Genomic DNA, 27,248 nt, shown 5'->3' with positions numbered 1-27,248 from the left:
GGTTGTGAGTTTCCTACATTACAACAGTAACTGCCCTTCAAAAGTACGTTATTGGCTGTAAAGCGCTTTCGGACGTCCTGAGGTTGTGAAAGCCACCATATCAATGCAAGTTATTTTTTTCTTTTAAATCCCACTGTGGCAAGTTGTGAAATTGAGCTCAATAAATTTGGTAATTCATGGGCATGAAAGCTGACAAATTGTTGCAAAAAATCCAATTGATTCTCTAATGTCTTCCAGGAAAGAAAACCCGCTCCCTCCTCCCTGGTCTGGCCTACATGTGACTTCAGCCCCACGTTACATAGTCAATTTTCAACTTAATTTCAACTAAATACTGACGGAGTGATGGAGGGAGTTATACCCATAATTATTTCTATTGAAATGAATTATGGAGGAGGAAGTTAGCCCCACAATGCCATTCCCATTGAAATGAAAAGTGAAGGGGGAAAGTGGTCTCTATGACAGGGACTGGGGGCTAATCTCACATTATATTGTCCATTAAAATAAATGGTGTGGAGGGAATTTTAGTAACATTACCAAAGTCAATCATCCACATTGGGGAATGGACTAGTGAGGCATTTGAGTTGGGAATGGATTTTCATTTCTGTTGTTTGAGTGTTTTCTGAAGTAGTGTGTTGTATTTAGGGCTTGTCTGTGAACATTATACCCTGTTTGAGGCTACCCTATGGATATTGTGCCCTATTTGATCCGTCTCCCTTATGATTTCTTTGTGACATCTCTGCGGGCTTTGTGCCCTGTTTGACAAGGACTCCTGGATGGGCACTGTGTCCTGTTTTGGGGTACTGCCAAATGATCTTTGTGTCCTGTTTTTTTTTGTGGGGGGGGCCTAATCACCTTGTCTGTAGGCACTAGGTACTGCCACTGTGCCCTATTTTGGGGTGGGGGGGTGAGGGCTCCCCTTTGGGCAATGTGCCTGTTTTGGGGTGGTGAGGGCTCCCCATTGGGTACTGTGCCTGTTTGTGGCAGCTCCCTGTTGGACACCAAGCCATGTTTAGAAACTTCACAGTACAGGGCAGGGAGAAGCATCTGAACACTGCTTTGTAAAGTTAACAAAATCTTCAGTAATGTACATGATAAAGATGAGCACTAGGACAAAGTGAAATATGCTTGTGTTTGTAATGTTGAGCATTCAATGCAAAATGGAGATGTTTGTAGAGGTGTAACCTAAATTATTGTCTTTGTTGAACAGGTACCTTATAAAATTTCTCTCAAAGCTTGCACAGTATAGTGACATCAATAAAATGACTCCTAGCAACATTGCAATTGTGTTGGGACCCAACCTACTGTGGGCTAAGAATGAAGGGTAAGAGCTTTGCTGTTTTTATTATGGTAAGGTGCTGGCTAGCCTTAATTTTTGTGGCACTGTTCTTATTAGGGCTTAATGGGTGTTAGATCTCTTAATTTCCATTGAAATACGAACTCCGATGGTAGTTTTAACTTTTTAATCTTGTCAGAGAGTAACAAGCTGCTGACTGATTGCCAGTTTCTTTGTCTTACTGAGACACATGGTCAAAATGACTGTATTTTATACCGGGTTTAATTTACAGAAAAGAACTCGCCTTCTTTGACCTTATTGGCTCAATCAATATTCTTTTAACGTTTTAATTGGCTCGCTACCCAAGGTCCGAAAATGTCAAGTTGATTGATGAGTTAATGCAACATGCCAAACTGCATGTAGCAGCCTTAACTTGGGGGTCTGTGAATTTTCACAGTCTGTCTAAATGAGCCTGTTTGAATACTCTATCAATCCCCCCTTTGATTCTTTCACAAACTGAATCATAAAACATCAGGTATCACTGGTTAAACATTCTACAAAATAATTTCATACATGTTAATAGAGTTTCCTTCTCAAATTTGTTGATGTGTTTCACCACATGTCCAGACGAGTAGCTTCCACACAAATTTACACCAACCCGAGTTCCATCGTGGCCACAATGGAAGTCTGGTTTTAGTAGGTTAATTAACCTTATTCCAATTTAATCTAAATCAATATCTTAATTCAACCAGTAAACAACCTTTCCTTAAGCATAACATACCCCTGTGCCACGTACAGACGGTCTGCTGGGACCTGCAAGGTGTCTCACCTGCGGGACAGCAGCTACAGCCGCCTGGTCGCAACAACATTTAATCAACATAAACAAACAATATAAAAGTAAACGGTATTTACATATAATTCCCTTGCTACCCTACTATTTCCATTTGGTGCAGAGGGTCGGCTAGTAAGAAGTAGGCCTATGCCTAGAATATCTACAATCAGTAATACAGTAAATTTATATATTTTCGCAAAAAGTAATTGTCCTTATTAGATTTCAGCTTCAGTTACGGGTGCTCGTTTAACGTGTGAAGCGTGGATCCAGACTTTCTTTCCTTGGACTTTAACAGCTGCCTGGGTGGTCAATAACACTTGATAAGGTCCCTCCCACTTGGCACCCAAAGGTTTTTTATGCAACTTTTTCACATAGACCCAGACTCCCGGGATGATGTCGTGTCCTCCTTCGGGTGGATTACCCCAAGCTGCCGATACCTGTCAGGAAACAGAACTAATAGCATTGGTTAAGTTCTGACAGTATGATAACAAAGTGTCACTCATTAAGTGAACATCAGCTTTCCGTAAATCGATAGTTCCTGGCAGCGACATGGGTCTTCCTGTTATAATTTCAAATGGGCTTAGACCTGTGGTTCTGTTCGGGGTTGCCCTAATGCTACATAGCACTATTGGTAGTGCCTGGGGCCATGGTGTTCCTTCTTGGTGATATTTGGCAAGCCGTTGTTTCAGAGTTCGATTCATTCGCTCTACTTGTCCTGATGATTGTGGTGATAAGGACAGTGTAAATCCCACGTAATGTTCAGTAACCTACAGACTTCTTGGCAGACAGCACCTGTGAAGTGTGTTCCCTGATCTGAGTCAATACTACTCGGGACTCCCCATCGGGGAATGTAATCCTTACACAAGACCTTTGCAGTGTGATTGGCTGTGGCTCTTTTAGTTGAGACAGCTTCTACCCATCTAGAGAATCTGTCGACCATGACAAGAATGTTAGTGTATCCTTGGCATGAAGGAAGAGATATATAATCAACCTGCAGATGCTGGAATGGTCCGACAGGGGCAGGGGGCCTCAGTTGGGGCGTTACCGTGATGGGTCCAGAATTATTTTTCTGGCAGACCACACAGCGGTCTGTTACCAGCTGGACATGTTTTTTAAATCCCCGACCCCACCAGCTTTTCTGGAACCGTGCCGTCATCTGTTCTGAGGCCAAGTGTCCCCACGAGTGGATCTGTTGGGCTAAAAAAGGCATAAGCGCTTGTGGCGCTACTGGCTTGTCGGTAACTCTTTGTCTCCGGACACCATCTTCGCATAGCTTAATTCCTGCCTCAATCCATGTCCATTTTTCCTCTCGGGAGCACTCGCCTTGCATTGTTTGAAGGTCTCGTGTCAGAGTCCTGAGTGCTTTCAGTCTGCACATCTGTGTTGGTTCTTCTGGAGGAACGCCCTGTGAGGCGGCATCTTTAGCTGCCTGGTCGGCTAGGGCATTTCCCTGTGCTTCTGTAGTATTTTCCTTGATATGGGCCTTGCACTTCAGGATGGACACTTCCTGAGGTAATTGTATGGCCTCCAGTAAGTCTCGGACTTCTTTTCCATTTCGGATAGGTGTACCAGCAGCAGTGAGGAATCCTCTTTTCCGCCATATCATACCAAAGTCGTGAGCGACTCCAAAAGCATAACACGAATCTGTGTAGACATTAGCTGTCTGTCCTCCTGCTATTCGACATGCTTCTGATAGGGCCCGTAACTCGGCCTGTTGTGCTGACGTTCCTGAGGGTAAACATCCTTTTGCCACTACCTCATATAAGGTTGTAACTCCCTATCCTGCTTTTCTGGTACCATTGTCAACAAAGGAGGAACCATCTGTAAACAGGATGAGGTCTGGGTTATGCAGAGGCTCCTCTGCTGCTAAGGCTGCTTCTTCTGTTTCTTTTAAAATCTCCACGCAGTCATGCTCTTCACATTCTCCCCCCTCTTGCTCCCTCGATTCTGACATCAGGAGCATAGTTGCGGGATTAACCGGGCTGGCCCGGATGATATGGAGATTAGGAGCTTCCAAAACTGCTGTCCAGCGGGTCCATCTTGCTGCCGTCACCTGAGACATTCTATTGATAGACAGCAAAGCATGTACGGTGTGGGGACACTTGACAATCAGCTTTTGGTCGAGGACTAGACCCGCAGTGATCATTACCGCTCGACATGTAGCTTCCATGGCCCTTAGGCAACTTCCCCATCCGAGGGCTACCGCATCCAGTTTTGCCGAATAATAGCCAATAGGTCTTTGCCGATCCCCATGTTCTTGTGTCAGTATAGCTGTCATATATCCTTCTTTCTCATGAACAAACAGGGTAAATGGCTTACCACTGTCGGGGATTCCCAGAGCCGGTGCTGAACACAAAGCCTTTTTCAAACTCAGGAAGGCCTCTTGTTGTTCCTTAGTGAGGGTGATGGCTTCTTTCGAGGCACGTTTCCCCTTTAAAATATCATTCAGTGTCTGAGCAAGCTGTGTGAAGGAGTCAATCCAATTTCTGTTAAAGTTACACAATCCCAAAAAAGACCGTAGTTCCTGAACAGTGGTGGGTTTTTTAGCAGCCCGAATGGCTGCAGTTCTATCCTGGGTAAGTTCTCTCTTTCCTTGTGAAATTTTTTGTCCCAGGTATACAACCTCTTCTTGGGATATTTGTGCTTTGTCGATGCTGGCTTTATGTCCTTTCAGCCAAAGGTGGTCCAGCAAAGCTCGTAAATCTTGTTCATGCTGTTCTTCCGTGTTTGACGCTAGCAGGATATCGTCTACATATTGGATGACTGGATGACAGGGGAGGTAATTCTCGCAAATGGCTTTGTAAAGCCATGTGGAATACTGTAGGGCTGTTGTGGAAACCCTGCGGTAACCGGGTCCAAGTATACTGTTGTCCTTGGACCGTGAAAGCAAACCACTGTCGAACCTCCGGTGCCAGAGGCACCGACCAAAATCCGTTGGCCATATCTATAACCGAGAAATATTTATGTTCCGGTTTGAGGGCATTAAAAATGGTAGAGGGATCTGCGACCAAAGGAGCTTTTTGATCAATACACTGGTTAGCTTTCCTATAATCGACAGTCAAACGCCAAGTCTCATTAGATTTCTGTACCGGCCACACGGGGCTATTGGAGGAGCTATGTGTTTTAATAATGACCCCTTGTTTCTCCAATTGCTGAATAACCGGTAAGATTCCCGCGATGGCAGTTGGACTGATGGGATACTGTTTAGTGCATGGAGGCTTGGTCCCAGTAAATGACGCAGGCTCCATCTGGAGTAGGCCACAATCATTCTTATCTTTAGCCCATATCGGGTGTTCCTTCAATTCTTCTTTCTTCAAAGTTCTAATTGACCATGTCACCCAACCATCCTCGAAATGCAACGATGAATCTATTTGGATTAGAATGTCCATTCCCAAAAGGGGTTGATCTACTGGGCCTATCCAGACCGGCGTGGTTATTTCATGTGGACCCAGCCCTATAAGTACCAGTGTTGTCCTTTTAATTTCCATTTTATGGCCCCCAACTCCATAGGCTGTACGTGCCCTACCATCCAACGGCAAAAAGTCTCCATATTGTAGGGGTAAGCATGTTAATTCCGCCCCTGTGTCTAAAAGACAGTCCACATCCTTATCGCCCACCCTCACAGTTATATATAGCCCATCTCCCCTTTGTTGTATTAGTGCGAGGAGGGGGGCCAGGGTGGGCTCTAATCGTTTTTTGCTATCCCAAGTAACTCCTTCTGTTGTTGTATTGTCAGTCACTTAAATGCTTCTATGAGGTCGTTATCTTGTGACAAGCCTGGTTTGTTGGCTGAATTGTATTCCTGGCTGCGTCCTCTTCCCCAGCCACGACCTTGCTGTTTTTCCCTGCACGTCTTGGCCCAGTGACCTTATTTCCCACAATAATGACATTTTTAGGGGTAATTTTCCTAATGACTGTTTATCGGAATCCTGGGATTTCCATCCCACAGCCTGTACAGCTCGGACTTTAGCTCCCATATCCCGATCTAATTGGTTACATCGATCCACCAATGCTGCAAAGGTAGTTCCTCTACCTTCCCAGTCCGGTAACACTACCTTAAGCATTTTGGACAGTTCTGGCTTTAGACCTGCCACGAAAGCTGCTTTCAGGGGTCCAAACACTTGTTCATCCATTTCCTCATCCGTATTATTCGTACCCGAATGTTCTAGCCACGTGCATCTAAACCGCTTGTCATACTCCAGGACCTCCTCTGTTCCTTTCTGTTGGCAGGCTGCAATTTTTCCCCAGTCTGTCTTAGCTGGACTGAAGGCTTGCAGCCAGTGTTGAATCGCCTCCCATCCTGCATCTAATTCTTGCTCATTCTGCCCCAAAGCTTCATCTACCTTGTCGTGCAATTTTCTTCCCTGTGTTTTTGGCACCATTATGGTCAAAATTTGCACTCCGTCCCAGGGATGAAGTTGATATATATTTCTTAAGCGGTCCAATTGGTCCCACGTTTTTACTCCCCCTTTCTTTGGATTGGGCAACTCCTTGGACCATTTATCAATTTTCTCTGGGTCTGCCGGAGCATGAACTAAGTATTCTGCATACACCCTTCTCTTTGTTTTTTTGGTTCCGCCCTCATCCGCAGTCTCTTTTGATTTGACCACAACTCGTCTTTTTTTAAACGGGGCAAAGCGCACCCTTAATTCGTCATCCTCCAACCCTGTATTGTCAGAGGATTCAGAAACCGTATCTATTCCTCGGTCGTGTCTTCGGGTTTGCGCTTTTAATTTATCCAAACATGGGTACCCTGGGAATTGACCGATACATTTTCCTTTTCCTATTACTGTCTCTTGACCTAATGATTTTTTCCATTCTTTAATTTCACCTTTAAGATCTTTAACTTCCGCTTCCAGTTTTTCAAGTTCAAGTTTTTTCTGTCGCAGCTGTGCACAAACAGCTTGCAATTGATCCTTTGTACTGGTCAGTTCTCGATCATGTTGGGAACGCATTATAATTTCATTCCGGTTTTGAATCTGGCCCATAACCGCTAGGGACCATCTAGTTCGCTCTTTATTTTTCATACGGGTCGTTTTTCCCCAGACCCTTTTAATCTCGTCCAAGGGCCATTGGAGGTTCCGTACTTTTGTTCGATCTTAATACAGGTTTTAGATAAGTTGAATTGTTGCTCTATGTATTCTTTCAACTGTTTGAGAATTAAATCTAGCGAAACTTCAGGTGGTGCCTGCCCACCTTTAACAGTTGTAGGCAATTCTTTGTTCTTATCTCCTGCTGCCATTATACTGAGTTCTTTACTGGGGTCTCGAGTCGTAGGCTTGCTAGCCGATCAATAGATCGGTGATTAATTAACTAACACACCGCCGAAGTTTAGACGTCTATGGGACCTCGAGCCGACTACCAACTGGAGGGTTCGCAAACCGGAGGCTTTCGGAATCGCGTAGAAGGAGAGGCGAATTTAGACTTTTGACCGAGGACTTTTTTTTAAAAAAAGAGGTGTCCTTACCTCAGTATGTAGGTCCGATGTCCAAAATTCAGTTTCTTTCCTCAGCGACCCTGTTCGCAGCGCCAAAATTGTTAGATCTCTTAATTTCCAATGAAATACGAACTCCGATGGTAGTTTTAACTTTTTAATCTTGGCAGAGAGTAACAAGCTGCTGGCTGATTGTCAGTTTCTTTGTCTTACTGAGACACATGGTCAAAATGGCTGTATTTTATACCGGGTTCAATTTACAGAAAAGAACTCGCCTTCTTTGACCTTATTGGCTCAATCAATATTCTTTTAACGTTTTAATTGGCTCGCTACCCAAGGTCCGAAAATGTCAAGTTGATTGATGAGTTAATGCAACATGCCGAACTGCATGTAGCAGCTTTGACTTAGGGGTCTGTGAATTTTCACAGTCTGTCTAAGTGAGCCTGTTTGAATACTCTATCAATGGGGAAAAAATCCTTTAGACCTAGAGGATAGCAGAGACCTAGCTGCAACAGAACTTATTACATGTATTTGTTGTATTAATGGAGCCAAAGTTAACGTAACACTTTCCCTGGAATACTGATCCCTACTTTAAGACCAAGACTTTTCAGGAGTAAAACAAATGGAATCCTTAGTAAATAGCACAACAAAATTACAAGGAAATCCATGGATGGGCTGATCAAGCTCACTTTGTTGTTGGATTGTTCAATGTTGTCGTGGATATTCTATTTTGTATAGTGTCCATTCTGAGATTTGGTTTCAATTACATTCCCTTTTTCTCACTCTTTAGACTTGAACTGTATCTCCTTTGATTGCTAATGTCTTACCACACTATTCTGAATGTATAATCAGTGTTTCCAATCTCAAAAGCACAGCACATATTGAGAAGTGTATTAGGCCAAGTATAACTTTATTGAATGGACTGCATGGTTAAATCTTTTTTTGATGCTGTTACTTTCCCCTTTCCTGAAGGCAGTCTGTTTGATTCTTGGGGCTGGATTTTTGGTTTTGCCGATTTCGATGCTGCTAAGCGCCGCCACAATACCTGACCCGAGGCTCCCGACAGAGTGCAGGGGACCCCACAGCCCCATTTCATGCTGCTCCGGGGCGAGACCTGGCGCGCAAAGGTCCTGAAAATCCAGCCCTTTATTTCTTCTTTCTTTTATATGCTAATATTCTCTCCTGAATGCATTGACTTCTTGCTGAGGTGCAGTTCCATGGCACCAGTTGCTCTCTGATACCTTGCCCAAGTGGCCATTCTTCATGTGTGAGGGTATTCGATTGTGGCTACATCAGAACCGAGCTCGATCCTATCTGCACACATAGACTACCAACAAAGGTCATTGGGGTTGAGAACTCTTCCTATACCAGGGGAAGGGTGACTCATCATAAGATTTCTCATACCACACCAACTGAGATCAACTAACGCAGCACAAATCTGGGATTTGACCTGAGACCTTTCTAGTCTATATGCTTAGCTACTTGTTGTTTTAACCACCTGATCAGGGAAGCATTTGTTCTGTCTTTATTTTTTCTTTACTTCTGCATAACACACCCACAGTCTGACCTAGCCCCATTGGCCTATAGCAACTTGTAATCTGTACAGACTTAATATCAAGTGGGTAGGTCTGTCCCCATATTACATCATTGCAGAAATGTGAGCAGGTAGTGGGGAGACTAAACAAACATTGACAACTCTTGCTACTGGGGGATGGGACAATTATGCACAGACCAGGTTGAATCAAACCTAGCCACGACTGTAGGGGCAGTTACTTGACTTCTGATCATTTGATTTATTTAAGCTCATCATCATCATAGGCAGTCCCTCGGAATTGAGGAAGATTTGCTTCCACTCTTAAAGTGAGTTATTTGATGGCTGAACAGTCCAATACAAGAGCCACAGACCCTGTCACAGGTGGGACAGACATTCGTCGGGGGAAGGGGAGGCTGGTTTGTCACACGCTCCTTCCGCTGCCTGCGCCTGACCTCGTCACACTCGCGGCGTTGAGATTCGAAGAGCTCAGCGCCCTCCCAGATGCACTTTCTCCACCTAGGGCGGTCTTCGGCCAGGGACTCCCAGGTGTCAGTGGTGATGTCGCAATTCACCAGGGAGGCTTTGAGGGTGTCCTCATTTCCGCTGCCCACCTTTGGCTCGTTTGCTGTGAAGGAGCTCCGCATAGAGCAATTGCTTAGGGAGTCTCGTGTCTGGCATGCGGACAATGTGGCCTGCCCAGCGAAGCTGATCGAGTGTGCTCAGTGCTTCAATGCTGGGGATGTTAGCCTGGACGAGGACACTGATGTTGGTGCGCCTGTCCTCCCAGGGGATTTGCAGGATCTTGCGGAGACATCGTTGGTGATATATCTCCAGCGACTTGATGTTATGTTGGCAGTTCTGCATTGACAAAGTAGCTCCTTCAATACGACTTGCGGTACAGCTCATCAAACCAAGTTGATGTTTTAATAGCAAACCGCAGGAACAGTTCTGAATTTAAAAAAAATTATATATATATATTGGCTGCAGTACAAATTTAGGTAAAAACCACAAATTCCACTTTGTGTATATTTATTTCTGCGTTTCTAGTATGGGCCCCTCAGAGGAATATCACATTTCTTAAAATCTGCAGTGCCGATATGCATTTGGCAGTTTTGAAATATCCACTGTGAACAAGTTTTATGACTTAAAACATTTATAAAATGCACTATTTTTTCCTTCTAAGAGCACTTGCAGACTTGGCCGCAGCTACCTCTGTCCATGTGGTTACGATCATCGAGCCAATCATCCAACATGCAGACTGGTTCTTCCCAGATGGTAAGTACGAACTGGATTCATCTTTTGTATTGGTTTGTTTTGAGTAATGTTAATTGTGCCATTTTTTTTGCTTCTTTTTGCAAATGACTAACAGGACCTCAATAGTTTATATTGACTTGATTTAGGAATGACTGCTGTGCTGCACAGTTGGAGGTTGGAGGCTCCTTTCAGAGAATTATATTGACCTTTTCTACTGTTGTTTTTACAGACGTAGATTTCAATGTGTCAGGCATGTTTACGCCAATGACTCCTGCCAATCACCTTAATAATCTGCCGGCATTTGGAGTTGAATATGACAGTAGCACACTGGAAAGAAAGAGGCCTATAAGTGTGGCAGTAGTTGAAGATATAGCAAAAAAGGACAGGTATGTTCGCATGTATGAAAGAGACATCTTGAATTTATGTAGCATCACATCATGGCCTCAATATCCCAAAATGCTTTACAATCAATAATTTTTTTATTTGAAGTGCAAGTCACTGTTTTAATTCAGCAGCCAATTTGTGCACAGTAAGTTCCTATGAATAGCAAATGAATAAATGACTAGATAATCTGTTTTTTGGTGGTGGCAGGACAGGATACCAGGAGAGTGGCTATGAGGAAAGATTGGAGATGCTGGGTCTATTTTCTTTGGAACAGAGGAGGCTGAGGAGAGACCTGATCGAGGTGTATAAAATTATGAGGGGCCTGGATAAAGAGGATCTGTTTCCCTTGGCAGAGGGGTCAACAACCAGGGGGCATGGATTTAAAGTAATTAGAGGGAGATATATGGGGAAATTTCTTTACCCAGAGGGTGGTGGGGGTCTGGAACTCACTGCCTGAAAGGGTGGTAGAGGCAGAAAGCCTCATCACATTTTTTAAAATGCTGGATGAGCACTTAAAGTGCCGTAACCTACATGGCCACGGACGAAGAGCTGGAAAGTGGGATTAGGCTGGATAGCTCTTGGTTGGCCGGTGCGGACCCGATGGGCCGAAATGGTCTCCTTCCGTGCTGTAAATTTTAATGATTCTATGAGAACCTCCTGCTTTTCTTTGAATAGTGCATGGGAACCTTTAGTTCACTTCAACAGGAGATGGATGTTTAGTCTAAAAGGTAGCATCTCTGATAATGCTGCAGCCAGTACTATACTGAAGTGTCAACCTGGATTTTATGCTGAAATCGCTATTGGAGTTTGACCCCACAACCTTCCATGGTCAGGGTACCACCAATTGAGCCAAGCTGACACCAGCTTGGTATACATGTTGATGTGTTTTTATGCCTATGGGAAATGTATGCATCATCATCATAGGCAGTCCCTCGGGATCGAGGAAGGCTTGCTTCCACTGTAAAAGTGAGTTCTCAGGTGACTGAACAGTCCAGTACAGGGATTACAGTCTCTGTCACAGGTGGGACAGACAGTGGTTGGGGGAAAGCATCTGAGATACCAGGCAATCAAATATGGGCTGCTCCATCACAGGTGCCACTTGCCCATTCACCAGTATGGGCTCGGCTCCCTCCACTGCACCTCAGACTGCAACGAGGCTCATCAGTTCCCAGAACGGCTTGACTCACTCTTTGGTATGGGCTGATCTGGTGCATCAGCCCCCCACAGCATGCTCAATTTGCTGCATCTGCGCAAGGGAATTCTACAGACATTGTACCGAACCAGGGAAACTTTTACTCATTATGTCCCTTCCAGTTTTACCTCCTCACTGTGTTTAGTCTTGTTTGACAAAACATTTCACTGTTCCACCCATGATCTCTATTAGCTTTATATACGGTTTACAGGAATGCCAAACATTCTTCTTCGGGAATTTTTCACTTCACCCTCCATGTATATGTTTGTCTCAGTAATATTTATAACATGTTTTCCTTTTTATAAAAAAAGTTACCAAATGATTCAAATTAAATAATGGGGAAGAGATATGGCTGTTTACTGTGGTTTTTTCTGTTGTTTACAGAGGAGTTTTTAAGCAATAAAATGGAAATTCTTGGTTTATGTAAATATTATTCGATGTGTAGCGAACACATGGGCCAGATACGGCCTGTGACAGCTGAACCTCGCCACTGATGAGTGGCTTTCACAGTGTCAGAGCCTTCATTGAGTTGCGACAAAGGTAGACACTACTGCTGCTGAGTACTGACATGGAAAAGGTGTTCTCTGCAAGATGTAGAAAGATTGTGTGAAGACCTTGACCACAATCGCTGTGCCTTGTTTATAGTGAATGCACAAAATGGGTATACATAGTCCTGTAACTCCCATCTGATCAAATTTAGGAATTGTTTCAAGTGAGTGGGCTATAGTCAGCTCTGAGTAATTTCACTAATAAACAATTTAGTTTTGATGCAGATAGTCAATAACTGTTCTCTTTACATGCCCCCCCCCAAAAAAAAACTCCCCTCCTTGCAGCATAAGGAAGGTATCAAGGTATTATAATTTGCGTTCTCCCCACTTTTAAATGTTTTGCAGGGTGTCTCCCTTCTATATAGCTAATGGTAAATGCAATGTGCGAATGAAGTTGAGAGTTTAGTGCATGTTCCGTCGAAGACCCTGGATACAGACAGCAAGCCTAAAAGGCCCAGCATGTTCTGTCTGAGCAGTTGAGTCCATGGCACTGCTATCCGAATAACCATATCTGACTTGGAAGTGATGTGCAGAGGGCATATAAAATGTTTCCAAGGAGACCAAAATCTTTCAGTATTTAATGATGAATAGTTGGATTATTTAGTTAGCTCTTTATTTGCCCTGTTGACTCCATCCTGGCTGGAAAATGGCTCAAGTAGGCAGCCTGCAGATGTTGCTTGTTTAAACCCCATTAATTCTCCACATCCTCTTGTGACTGCTGTGTTTGAAGTTGTCATGCTCAAGTCAAGCATCCAGTCTGTGGACTGCATGGATTAACTTGTACCCTAACATCATGACTAAAAGCTTTCTCGCATCTGTGCATCTGTGTAAGTTCAAGCTATTGTTGTGCTGTGCATTCTTCCCCTGTCTGACACTTGATTGTAGTTGTCTTTGGAACAGTTTACATGTATATGTTAGCTCTGATGTGCATGGTCTGTGTTCACTTTCTCTTCTCTCTGTAGCCTGGGTGTAAAGGTTATTGAGCCTCAGTTGAATTCTCGCAGAGCTGGCACTCTGATCAGGAAACACACATCCCCAACTGTCCAGCCGCCTCCCCCTCCTATCGAGGCTGTACCTATCAATGAGCAGCAGCCACCAGGCTTGGGCCCTGACTCTTGCCCAGCAGCTGCTGCTCTTCCTGCTAGTGTGACAGAGCCGCAGCCTCAAGAAACTGATGAACACAGGTAAGAAAATGCCACTTGGAAAGAGTTGTACTAGAAACAAGGCTATTAGGCAAATCTGGAAGCTTCCATCACTCACCAACTCTGAAAGACAATGCCTATTGAAGGATCAGCCATATAAACATTTTGGCAGATTTGAGGATGTGTCCTCGCCCACAGCACGGAACTAGAAAAAACCCATCATTTCTGCTGTAACAAGCAGGGCAGGGTCGCGGGGCTGAATGGCCGACTCCTGTTCCTAGTGTACATCATAACTCTTGACTGTCATCCGTGTTACTCTTTGAAGTTAGTGAATGAAAGTGCCTTCATATAATTGTTACAGGATTCAACAAAGTAAAACCCAATAGTGCTTTAAAATATAAAGAACATTTGGGGATAAGAAGAGGCTACATGGCCCATCAAAGTTTCTTCCTCCAATACTGTAATTCCCTGGCTGTCCCTAGTCTTTTTGTCTCCACTACCTTACTTGGCAGGTCATAGAATGGTTAGAGCACAGGAGGAGGCCATTTGGCCCATCGAGATCGTGCTATTCCAAAGATTTATTTCAAATATTTATCATCATTTGAGTAAAGACATTTTGGGATTCGTTTTGGATTGCTATGGGATTTATTTTTGATTGTTCCAGCAAGGAGCTGGCCCAGACTTAATTGGTCAAATGGTCTCCTTGTGTATTGTAAAGTTCTATGATTCTACCTGTTCAACATTGTGAGGGGGTTTGATAATATAAATAGAAGAAAACTGTTTCCACTGGTAGTTAGATGACATCACCAAAAAAAATGGAAGAAGAGGTTAGGTTTTTTTTTATGCAGAAATGCTCCACCAGGAATAGTGGTGGAAGCAGAATTCATAATACCTTTTGAAAGAGAAGTGAATAGATATTTGAAAAAAAAAGAATTAAAAGGCTACAAGAAAAAGGTAGGGGAATGGAACAAAATGTGTAGCTCTTTCAGAAAACCAATGCAGGCATGATATAAAATCCTGTTACTCTGATCTGTTTTAAATGTACTTTTCACTAATTTTGATTTCTATTTCCTAGTCCTACTTTCCTGCCTTACTTTGAATTAATAATCTTGGTTTATTTTATCTAATCACATTTAAAGTTATATACTTTGATAATGTTCCCTTAATTTGTGCCTTGTAGACTTTGTTCGGATCATAACAACAGGAGTAAGCTATTTGGTCCATTTAAGCCTGCTCTGCTATTTTTGTTAGAATTAAAAAGATAAAGCTGCAAATCACTAATTCCCTGCCTTTTCTCCATACCATTTAATACCCTTATTTGAAGACCTGCTACTTTAGGAAGCCATCTTAAATTAATTTAATAAATCTATTCCCTTACCTACTTGTTCTGTCCCAATCTATATGGAGCTTATAATTGTAATTCTTCTCTTTATTGGTAGTTGTGCCCTGAGTATTACATATAAAGATGCCTGCTCCCTCTCACCTAGCAGTGGAAGTCTCTTATTGTGCCTTTACACCAATGACCTAAAAAAAACATTACTGTGTGATATCCTGTTTGCTGTTCACATAAAGCCCAATCCGATGTGTGAAGTGATTACTGAACTATTCCTAGACATGTCACCTGGCAAGTCTGTGAGGCGGAACAGGATGAACTAACCTCACGCTTGATGTAAGGTTTGGGGTTTAGACAGATTGCTAAATTTTATTGAGATCAAATTAGAGTCCAATACAAACCATTTTTGGGTTGTTCCTGCACTGCTGTTTGATTTTCAAATTCTCATGCCTGTGTCTGTGCACGGACTGCTATAGAAGCAGTCACATATTCCATATTCCATGTTCAACATTAAGTTCTATTGCAATCACTATCAGATTCTTTGGCTCCTATCAAGTGATGGTATTTCCAGACTGCAATATTTGTGTATGCTGCATGCGAACTCGACATTTACATAACAGTTGGGAATGGAGCAACATACATCTTAACTCTATCCTGACGCCCATCCCAACCCGATGTAACAATCCCAGTTACAAATCATTCAGACCAAATAAACTGTATTGGCATATTTCAGCCATGAACCTTGTCTGGACCATTTCTGTGAGCCCCACTTCTGCCCCTCTAATGTATTTTTTGGCATACAGTACATACAGGGGCATAGGAGATGGGTCCAGCAGATAACACCACCTAGCTGATCCCTTTTTGATGCACCAGACTGTAAGGAGTGGTGGGGCTAGGGGTGCGGAGCAACTATAGCGTTTCCCAAATGGATTCCCTCGGGCCATTTCTTTGAAACAGAGACCTGGCATCATCAGATCCCACCCCCATTCCCTGTCCTTGCCTTACCACCTTGCATCCGTAGTTCACTGCAGACATGAGGAAATTCAGGAGCAGTATCTTTAAAACAATCTATATTAACGTTCCAGAAGTTGTTATTTGCTTGAGTTTACAAATACTTGGCCGATGTACAACAACCCCACACTCAAACTAGAATTGTAACAGTGGGAATGTTGAAGGAATGTTTCAGTTTAAAGTCCTCATATTCAGGCACTGGGTAAAAGTGGTGCGTTTTCTGATGAATTGCTGATTACTGGAGACCTGATTCAGTTACAGGAATTCTTTAGGTACTTTTTACATAAGATATATGGCACAGAAACAGGCCATTCGGCCCAACCTGTCCATGCCGGCTGTTAACAGTTAAGGGGTTAACTTGAATGTGACACTGCCAGTAATGTATGGAGTAATACCGATTTCTTATCTAAACTGCCCCGTTGTAATGACTTAAATTTCCATCCTTACAGCTGAATAAAGTTTTCTATGACATGGATAGTGTTAAGGAGAATGTACCCATTTGGTATATAAAGAATGTTTTTGTTTCTAACCAGTCCAAGTCAAACTTTTGCATGGCTTTCACTCAGCACTCCCAATGTGTTCCGAGATTGGCAGTAGCCTGGTTTGTTTCTTCTGTGCTTCAACGTGTTCTGCCTTGCTCCAGTTCCACTATATTCTAACCCTCAGTACAAATATACAGGAAGTGGCTTTACCAGTGTTACAGGATAGACCAGCTGTGTTTGCTTTGAAAGTTGAAAATGTGTTAGAAGTGCTGGAGGGGGATGGGTGTCTTGTGGCTCTCAAAGAAAGGGGGAGTACTCTAGCGAGGGAGTGTCTTGTTTAGATGAAGGTCAGAGCTAACAACATTGGGGAATGTTAAAGTGAAATCAGAGACATTACAGATCTGGGTTTTTTTTTTAAAACAGCTGATTTTCTGTTTTTTTTTAAATAGTGAGATACATCATCAAAATGAGTGCGGCCTGTCTGGTTTGACTTCTGTAATCTTCATGAAAGCTGTAGATAAGCTTGGCTAGAAAACTGCACTGTAAACTCTACTACATTTTCACTGAAATTATACTCTTTTTACCTGTTGTTTTTTTCTCTCTCCTTTTGGTCCCATAGGCTGCACATCTGTGGCTTAGTTAGATAGAGATGATATGCAACCCTTCCTCTCCCCCCGCTCCCCCCCCCCCCTGCACCCCTCCATTTCTTTCTTGCCCTCTTTTTCTTTTAGTCTTCTCAATATCTCCCCCTGCATTGTAGCTGGCAAAGAAACATAGAACTCTTGTTGGACCTTCTATCAGACTGTGGCACATCAGTTACTGCATCACCATGTTGGTGATTGATTAGGGGGGAAAAAAGGATTTAAGGGAATACATTTACCTCACAGTTGCCATCAGTTATAGCATTGCTGAATTGTATCTGTCGCATATACAAAAGCGAAATACTCAGCAGGTCAGGCAGCACCTGTGGAGAGAGAAACAGAGTTAACATTTCAGGTTACATAAGAAATAGAAGCAGGAGTAGACTATTTGGCCCCTCGAGCCTGCTCCACCATTTAATAAGATCACGGCCGATCTGATCTTGGGCTCTGCTCCACTTCCCTGCCTGCTCCCCATAACCCTTACCATTCAAAAATCTGTCTATCTCCACCTTGAATATAGTCAATGACCCAGCCTCCACAGCTGTCTAGGGCAGAGAATTCCACAGATTTACAACCCTCGGAGAAGAAATTCCTCCTCATCTCAGTTCTAAATGGGTGACCCCTTATTCTGAAACTATGCCCCCTAGTTCTAGATTTCCCCATGAGGGGAAACATCCTCCCTGCATCTACCTTGTCGTGCCCCCTCAGAATCTTGTACGTTTCAATACGATCACCTCTCATTCTTCCAAACTCCAATGAGTATAGGCCCAACCTGCTCTACCTTTCTTCATAAGCCAATCCCTTCATCTCAGGAATCAACCTAGTGAACCTTCTCTAAACTGCCTACAATGCAAGTATATCCCTCCTTAAATACGGAGACCAAAACTGCACGCAGTACTCCAGGTGTGGCCTCACCAATACCCTGTACAGTTGTAGCAGGACTTCTCTGCTTTTATACACCATCTCCTTTGCAACAAAGGCCAACGTCCCATTTGCCTTCCTGATTACTTGTTGTACCTGCATACTAACGTTTTGTGTTTTTATGCACAAGGACCCCCAGGTCCCTCTGTATTGCAGCGTTTTGTAATTTCTCTCCATTTAAATAATAATTTGCTTTTTTATTCTTCCTGCCAAAGTGGATAATCTCACACTTTGCAGATTTTTTGTGTCCTCCTCACAACTTGCTTTCCCACCCATCTTTGTATCATCAGAAAACTTGGCTACATTACATTCTGTCCCTTCATCCAAGTCATTAATATACATTGTAAATAGTTGAGGCCCCAGCTATTACTTACCGTTTCCCAACCAGAAAATGACCCATTTATCCCGACTCTCTGTTTTTTGTTAGTTAGCCAATCTAATATATGTTAATATATTACCCCCAACCCGTGAGCTTTTATCTTGTTTAGTAACCTTTTATGTGTCACCTTATCGAATGCCTTCTAGAAATCCAAATACACCACCTCCACTGGTTCCCCCTTATCCACCCTGCTCGTTACATCCTCAAAGAATTACAAAAAATTTGTCAAAACATGATTTCCCTTTCATAAAACTGTGCTGACTGCTGATCGAAGTATGCTTTTCCAAATGTCCTGCTACTGCTTCCTTAATAATGTTAGGCTAGCTAGTCTATAGTTTCCTGCTTTCTGCCTGCCTCCTTTTTTAAATAGGGGCGTTACATTTGTGATTTTCCAATCCGCTGGGACCTCTCCAGAATCAAGGAAATTTTGGTAGATTGCAACCAATGCATCCACTATCTCTGCAGCCACTTCTTTTAAGACCCTAGGATGCAAGCCATCAGGTCAGGGGGACTTGTCCACCTTTACTCCTGTTATTTTACATAGTACTTTTTCTTTAGTGATCGTGATTGTTTTATGTTCCTCCCTCCCTATAGCCCGTTGATTGTGATGTTTCAGTGTCTTCTGCCGTGAAGACCGATACAAAATATTTGTTCAAGGTCTCCGCCATTTCCCTGTTCCCCATCATTAATTCCCCAGTCTCATCCTCTAAGGGACCAGTGATGACCTTATATCAGGACTGGAAAAAGTTAAGAGATGTAGCCGATTTTAAGTAAGTGCAGGAGGACAGAACAAGTAGAAATGTCTGTGATGGGATGGAAGGCAGGAGAGATTAAATGACACTTGTCCTCACCTTTCACCCCACCAGCCTCCCCATTCAATGGATCATCCTGTGCCATTTCTGCACCTTCAGCATGATCCCAACACCAAATACATCTTCCCCTTTCTGCATTCCGAAGAGACCATTCCCTCTGCGACACCCTGGTCCACTCCTCAGTCACCCCCTCCCCTTTCCACGGCACTTTTCTGTGCAAGCGCAAGAGATGCAACACCTGCTCTTTTATCTCCTCTCGCCTAGGGCCCAAAACACTCCCTCCCGGTGAAACAGCAATTTAAGAACATAAGAAATAAGATCAGGAGTAGGCCATTTGGCCCTCGAGCCTTCCCTGCCAGTCAATGAGATCATGGCTGCTCTTCTACCCAACTCCACTTGCCTGCACTATCCCCATATCCCTCGATTTCCTTAATATCCAAAAATCTATCGATCTCTGTCTTGAATATACTCAACGATCGAGCTTCCACAGCCTTCTGGGGTAGAGAATTCCAAAGATTCACTCTGCTTTTCTATTTTTCCTACCAAAGTGGATAACTTCACATTTCTCCACATTATATTCCATTTGCCGTGTTCTTGCCCACTCACTGTCTATTTCCCCTTTGAAGTCTCTTTGCATCCTCCTCACAACTTACATTCCCACCTAGCTTTGTATCATCAGCAAACTTGGATATATTACTTTTAGTCCCCTCATCCAAAGCATTGATACATATTGTGAATAGCTGAAGCCCAGGCACTGAACCTTACAGTACCCCACTAGTTATAGCCTGCCAGTCCGAAAATGATCTGTTTATTCTTACTCTGTTTTCTGTCCGTTAACCAATCCTCAATCCATGCTAGTATATTACCCCCGATTCCATGAGCCCTAATTTTGTTTAATAACCTATTTTGTGGCACCTTATTGAATGCCTTCTGAAAATCCAAATACACCATATCCACTGGTTCCTCCTTATCTATTCTGCTAGTCACAGCCTCAAAAAACTCTTAACAGATTTGTCAAACATGATTTCCCTTTCATAAATCCGTGTTGACTGCCTAGTCGTATTCTCTTCTCAGTGCCCTGTTACCACATCCTTAATAATAGATTCTAGCATTTTCCCTACTACTGATGTCAGGCTAACTGGCCTGTATTTTCCTGTTTTCCCTCTCCCTCCGTTCTTAAATAGTGGGGTTACATTTGCTACCTTCCAATCTGCGGGAACCGTTCTAGAATCTATGGAATTTTGAAGATTGCAAACAATGCATCAACTATCTCTCTAGCCACCTCTTTCAAAACCCTAGGTTATAGGTCATCAGGTCCAGAGGATGTATTGGCTTTCAGTCCCATTAATTTCTCCAGTACCATTTTTTTTACTAATACTAATTTCTTTCAGTTCCTCATTCACCCCTGGTTCTCCCCTATTTCCAGCAAACTTTTCATATCTTCTTCCGTAAAGACAGACACAAAGTATTTGCTTAATTCCTCTGCCATTTCCTTATTCCCCATTATAATTTCTCCTGTCTCATCCTGTAAGGGACTCTCATTTACTTTTGCTAATCTTTTCCTTTTTGGAAGCTTTTACAATCTGTTTTTATGTCTCTCGCTAGTTTACTCTCATATTCTAATTTCCCTTTCTTTATCAATTTGTTCATCCTCCTTTGCTAAATTCAAAAATCCTCCCAATCCTCAGGCTTACTACTCTTTTTGGCAACATTATAAGCCTCTTTCTTTGATCTAATATTTTTACTTCTCTTGTTGGCCACGATTGGCCCACTTTTCCTGTGGGGTTTTTATGCCTTAAAGGAATTTGTTGTAAATTATGGATTTAAATGCTAGCCATTGTTTATTTACTGTCATTTCCCAATCTACCCTAGCCCCTTGTGCCTACATAGTTTGTTTTGTTTAGATGTATAACCCTAGTTTTGGATTCAACTAAATCATTCAAACTCAATATAAAATTCTATGATATTATGGTCACTCTTCCTAAAGGCCCCCTTACTACAAGCTTATTCAGTAACCTTTTTTCATTGCACAATACTAAACCTACTTGTACTCCTTGCAATCTAGTATTCTGTATTTGCTGTGCAGTCTCCTATACATTGGGGAGATCAAACGCAGATTAGGTGACCTCTTTGCGGAACACCTCCGTTCAGTCCACAAGCGTGACCCCGAGCTTTCGGTCGCCTATCACTTTAATTCTCTACTCCACTCTCACTCTGTGATCGGTCTCTTGCACTGTTCCAATGAAGCTTAGCATAAGCTCGAGGAACAGCACGTCGCTTTTCTATTAGGTACTTTACAGCCTTCTGGACTCAGCATGGAGTTCAACAATTTCAGACCATAACCTCTGCCCCTACTTTTTCAAATGGCAGCTGTTGATGTTTTTTTTATACCCATTTACACCTCCTAGACCCATCTTTTGTTTCTTTAGCTGTCCCATTACCGTTTCCTTTTGCTTTGTACAATCATATCTTTTGTCATTTAATCACTCCTGCCTTCCATCCTATCTCAGACCTTCCTTTTTGTTCTTTCCTCCCCTTCCCTCTCTTCTCCCCCCCCCCCCCAAATGTTTAGAATCTGTTACATCTCTAACATTTTCCAGTTCTGACAAAAGATCATTGACCAGAAACGGTAATTCTGTTTCTCCACAGATGCTGCCTGACCTGCTGAGTATTTCCAGTGTTTTCTGTTTTTATTTGTCTCTGTCACATGATCTGATGAGCACTTTATACTTCTAGTTACAATTTTTGATACTGATTTGTTTTAATTTCTTTTATTCACCTTCAGTCTGATGTTTAAAAGTGATTTTTAGCCCAAACAGTTGTGGGATCCAGCAACTTCAAGTATTTTGCCATCCTGAATGATGCTGGTGGATATTTAAAATAGACAACCGTCTGGATAAAACAATTTTAACTTCGAGGCCTTTGTGGAATACTGTATTTATAGAGCTCACATTCTGTACTGATCTCATATCAATAACCTTTAAATCCTTCAGCCTTTCAAAGTCCAAAGATCCTGCTAGCACTCCGCCACCTGTGAGGAATGGTGCCAGCATAGCCAGTGCTGGACAGAGCCCATCACAACCAACTGGCACAGGGCCCAACCAGCTCAACGTTGCTCCAGGACCAGGTACAACCGGTCCCAGCCCACATGTAACCAGAAGAGGTGAGTTTTTGTTACAGTTGAGTAGCATCGAGAATTACGTGCTATGTTTGAGAAAGTGCAATGTGGATGATTTTTGTTACTGTTAAAGTGAAGGATATCACTGCTGGGGAATGGAATACTTTCCGCAACATTGTCTGGATACTGGATGTGATAAGATTAGATAAAGAGAAGGTAGTAGAAAGGCTTAAAGTGAATCGTTTACTTGGTGGATGGGATGTATCCTAGTTTGCTTAGGGAAGTAAGGGTAGGAATTGCGATGGGGCTGGTCACACTCTTTCAATTCTCTTTAGATACAGGGGTGGTGCTGGAGAATTGCAAATGTTACACCCATGTTCAAAAAAAAAGGAGATGGATAAACCTGTAAGATTTTAGAAACAATAATTGAGGAGTAAATTAATAGCCACTTGGTCAAGCATGGACTAATAAAGGAGGCCAACATGGATTGACTAAGGGAAAATTATGTTTGACTAATTTGATTGAGTTTTTTGATGAGGTAACCGAGAGAATGGATGAGGGCAGTGCAGTTGAAGTTGTGTATATGGACTTTCAAAAGGCATTTGATAAAGTACCACATTAGGTTTGTTAGCAAAATTGAAGCCCTTGGGATAAAAGGGGAAGCAGCAGAATGGATACAAAATTGTCTAAGGGATGGCAAATAGAGAGATGTGGTGAATAGCTGTTTTTCAGACTGGAGGGAGATGCACAGTAGAATTGGCTACGGTTCACTGCTGTTTTTGATATACTTTAATTACTTGGACTTGGAGGCACATGTAACAAGGTAATACCGTAATCATGGAAGACTTTAATCTACATATAGACTGAGCAAACCAATTTTGCAGCAATAGTGTGAAGGATGAATTCATGAAATGTATACAAGATAGTTTTCTAGAATAGTATGTTGAGGAGCCAACTCGGGAACTGGCTATTCTTGATCAAGTATTGCGCAATGAGAGTGGGTTAATTAATAAGCTTGTAGTAAAGGGCCCTTTCGGGAAGAGTGACCATAATGGGCTGTAAATTACGGCCTCTCCGGGTGCATACGAGGTGTGCACGCGCCCGAAGAGGCCCCGCAAGTTCCAGGTTTAGGCGTGCACTGCGCATGCACCTAAACCCAGCACTTGCGATCTGTCAAATGACAGATTGTACGAAAGTAAAAGGCAAAGACTATTTGTCCAACTCCTGCCCAGCGATTGACCTTAAAACTCTTACGTCTGTTAAAAGCACCAACGTAAGAGTTTTAAAAGATAGAAAAAATACATTTTAGGACTAATTTTTATAAAACCCTGTCCATTAGGATTAAGTTTAAAATAAACACTTAAAAAATGTTAATAGAAATCAAAAATGTATTTTTTTTCCAAAACATTTAATTCAATTTCTATTCATTTTAAATAAGTCAGGTGTTTTTTAAATTTGTGTATTGTGTTTCTTTGTTTTTTGGGAGCATTCCCTATCATAGTAATGGGAGCTTCGTACAAACGGAGCTCCCATTACTATCATTGATAAAATACTTCAATTCGATTGGTGGTCTGACCAACGTGATCCCAGGATGCACTTGCGCTCCTGGGATGCATGGGCCTCTGCTGGGCTGCGCAGCTGGGCCTCGGAGCTGAAGTGTTCGTTCCTCCGGGGCTACCAGGTATTTTAGTAATTTTTCTTGCGGTCGAAGGAATCCGACCGCGGGAAGCCTCCGACTGCAATTTCTGGGCCAGTATGATAGAATTTTATATTGAGTTTGAAAGTAATTTAGTTAAATCTGAAACTAGGGTCTTGAATCTAAATAAAGCAAACTTCGTAGGTATGAGGGGCGAGCTGGCTGAGGTAGATGTTGAAACTACCTTAAAAGGTATAATGGTAGACAAGCAATGGCTAGCATTTAAAGAATTAATACATCATTTACAACAAACATACTTTCCTTTTAAGGCACAAAAACCCCACAGGAAAAGTGGTCCAACCGTGGCTAACAAGAGAAGTTAAAGATGATATTAGATCAAAGGAAGAGGCTTATAATGTTACCAAAAAGAGCAGTAAGCCTGAGGATTGGGAGGATTTTAGAATTCAGCAAAGGAGAACCAAGAAATTGATAAAGAAAGGGAAAATAGAATATCAGAGTAAACTAGCGAGAGACATAACAACAGACTGTAAAAGCTTCTATAGGTATGTAAAAAGGAAAAGATTAGTGAAAGTAAACGTGGGCCCCTTACAGGTGGAGACAGGAAAAATTATAATGGGGAATAAGGAAATGGCAGAGAAATTAAACAAATACTTTGTGCCTGTCTTCTCGGAAATAGTGGAGAACCAAGTGTCTTGTGACAATGATGAACTGAGAAAAATTCGTATTGATAAGAAAATAGTTCTGGAGAAATTAATGGGACTGAAAACCGATAAATCCCCTGGACCTGATGGCCTAGGGTTTTGAAAGAGGTGGCTATAGAGTTGGTGGATGCATTGGTTGTCATCTTCCAAAATTCCATACATTCTAGAACAGTTCCCGCAGATTGGATGGAAGCAAATGTAACCCCACTATTTAAGAAAGGAGGGCGAGAGAAAACGGGGAAATACAGGCCAGTTAGCTTGACACCAGTCGTCGGGAAAATGCTAGAATCAGTTATTCAGGATGTGGTAACTGGGCACTTAGAAAATAATAGTAGGATTGGGAAGAGTCAACACGGATTTATGAATGGGAAATCATGTTTGACGTCTGTTAGAGCACAATTTCAAAATTTGCAGATGGCATGAAGCATTGAAGTGTAGTAAACAGTGAGGATGGATGATAGTAATAGACTTCAAGTGGGCATAGATTGGCTGGTGGAGTGGAAGGATATATTGTAGATGATATATTTTGGTAAGAAGAATGAGGAGAGACAATACAAGCTGAATGGTCCAATTTTAAAGGGGGTGCAAGAAGAGACAAACCTGCGGGGAATGTGTGCACAAATCTTTGAAAGTGGCAGGACAAGTTAACAAAGCAGTTAATAAAGTATTTGGGATCCTGGGCTTTATAAATAGAGGCATATAGTACAAAAACCAGGAAGTTATACTGAACCTATATAAAACACTAGTTTGGCCCTAGCTGGAATATTCTGTCCAATTCTGAGCACTTTAGGAAGGACATGAAGGCTTTGGAGAGGATGCAGAAGAGATTTACTGGAATGCTTTCAGGGATGAGGGATTATAGTTGCATGGATACATTTTTTTAAAATGTAATTGTTCCTGCGATGTGGGCATCGCTGGCAAGGCCAGCACTTATTGCCCTCGAGAAGGAGGTGGTGAGCCGTCGCCTTGAACCGCTGCAGTCCCTGTGGTGAAGGTGCTCCCACAGTGCTTTTGGGGAGGGAGTTCCAGGACTTTGGTCCAGCGACGATGAAGGAACGGCCGATATATCTCCAAGTCAGGGTGGTGTGTAACTTGGAGGGGAACCTAATGGTGCTCCCATGCACCTGCTGCCCTTGTCATTCTAGGTGGTAGAGGTCGCGGGTTTGGGAGGTGCTGCCGAAAAAGCCTTGGCAAGTTGCTGCAGTGCATCTTGTAGATGGTACACACTGCAGCCAGGGTGTGCCGGTGGTGGAGGGAGTGAATGTTGAAGACAGTGGATGGGCTGCCAATCAGGCGGGCTGCTTTGTCCTGGATGGTGTCGAGCTTCTTGAGTGCTGTTGGAGCTGCACTCATCCAGGCAAGTGGAGCGTATTCCATCACACTCCTGACTTTTGCCTTGTTGATGGTGAAAAGGCTTTGGGGAGTCGGGAGGTGAGACACTCGCCGCAGAATACCCAGCCTCTGACCTGCTCAGTATTTATGTGGCTGGTCCAGATAAGTTTCTGGTCAAAGCTGACCCCCAAGATGTTGATGGTGGGAGATTCGGCGATGGTAATGCCGTTGAATATCATGGGGAGGTGGTTAAACTCTTGCTTATTGCCGGGCACGTGTGGCATGAATGTTACTTGCCATTGATCAATCCAAGCCTGAATGTCGCCCAGGTCTTGCTGCATGCCGGCATGGACTTCATTATCTGAGGAGTTGCGAATGGAACTGAACACTGTGCAATCATCAGCGAACATCCCCACTTCTGACCTTATAATAGAGGGAAGATCATTGATGAAGCAGCTAAAGATGGTTGGGCCAAGGACACTGCCATGAGGAACTCCTACAACAATGTCCTAGGGCTAAGATGATTGACCTCCAACCACCACAACCATCTTCCTTTGTGCTGGGTATGATTTCAGCCAGTGGAGAGTTTTCCCCCTGATTCCCATTGACTTCAGTTTTACTCGGATTCCTTGATGCCACACTTGGTCAAATGCTGCCTAGATGTCAAGAGCAGTCACTCTCACCTCACCTCTGGAATTCAGCTCTTTTGTCCATGTTTGGACCAAAGCTGTTATGAGGTCTGGAGCCGAGTGGTCCTGGAGGAACCCAAACTGAGCATCGGTGAACAGGTTATTGGTGAGTAAGTGCTGCTTGATAGCACTGTCGATGACATCTTCCATCACTTTGCTGATGATTGAGAGTGGAGAAGCTGGTAGTGTTCTCCTTAGAGCAAAAAAGGCTAAAAGGGGTTTGATAGAGGTGTTTAAAATCATGAAAGGTTTAGATAGAATAAATAAAGAGAAACTATTTCCAATGGCTGAAGGGTCGATAACCAGAGGGCACAGATTTAATGTCATTGGCAAAAGAACCAGAGGCCACATGAGAAAAACCTTTTTTTACGCAACAAGCAGTTAGGATTTGGAATGCACTGCCTGATAGAGCAGTGGATACAGATGAAATAGTAACCCTCAAAAGGGAATTGGATAAATACTTGAAGGAGAAAAAATTGTAGGGATATGGGGAAAGAGCGGGGGAGTGGGACTAACTGGATTGCTCTTCGAAAGACCCAGCGCAGACTCGATGGGCCGAATGGCCGCCTTCTGTGCGGT

General features: G+C 42.9%; 1 protein-coding gene across 7 annotated transcripts in view; it reads left to right on the top strand.

Moving 5' to 3' along the window:
- Positions 1–27,248, top strand: part of LOC139281290 (rho GTPase-activating protein 17-like) — a 187,700-nt gene that overhangs the window by 151,945 nt on the left and 8,507 nt on the right. For 5 of the 7 annotated variants that reach the window (XM_070901410.1, XM_070901409.1, XM_070901411.1 and 2 more), the window contains 5 exons: positions 1,208–1,321; positions 10,257–10,348; positions 10,557–10,713; positions 13,414–13,635; positions 22,166–22,335. In XM_070901410.1, coding sequence (XP_070757511.1) covers positions 1,208–1,321; positions 10,257–10,348; positions 10,557–10,713; positions 13,414–13,635; positions 22,166–22,335 — 755 coding nt within the window. Of the gene's footprint in view, positions 1–1,207; positions 1,322–10,256; positions 10,349–10,556; positions 10,714–10,918; positions 11,444–13,413; positions 13,636–22,165; positions 22,336–27,248 lie in introns of those variants that run through there. The other 2 variants (XM_070901414.1, XM_070901415.1) reach the window with 2 other exon arrangements.

This window comes from Pristiophorus japonicus, chromosome 15 (genome assembly GCF_044704955.1).
Source record: "Pristiophorus japonicus isolate sPriJap1 chromosome 15, sPriJap1.hap1, whole genome shotgun sequence".
Lineage (NCBI taxonomy): Eukaryota > Metazoa > Chordata > Chondrichthyes > Pristiophoridae > Pristiophorus > Pristiophorus japonicus.
Note: the sequence above shows the minus strand (reverse complement) of the source record. Positions and strands in the feature narration are given on the sequence as shown.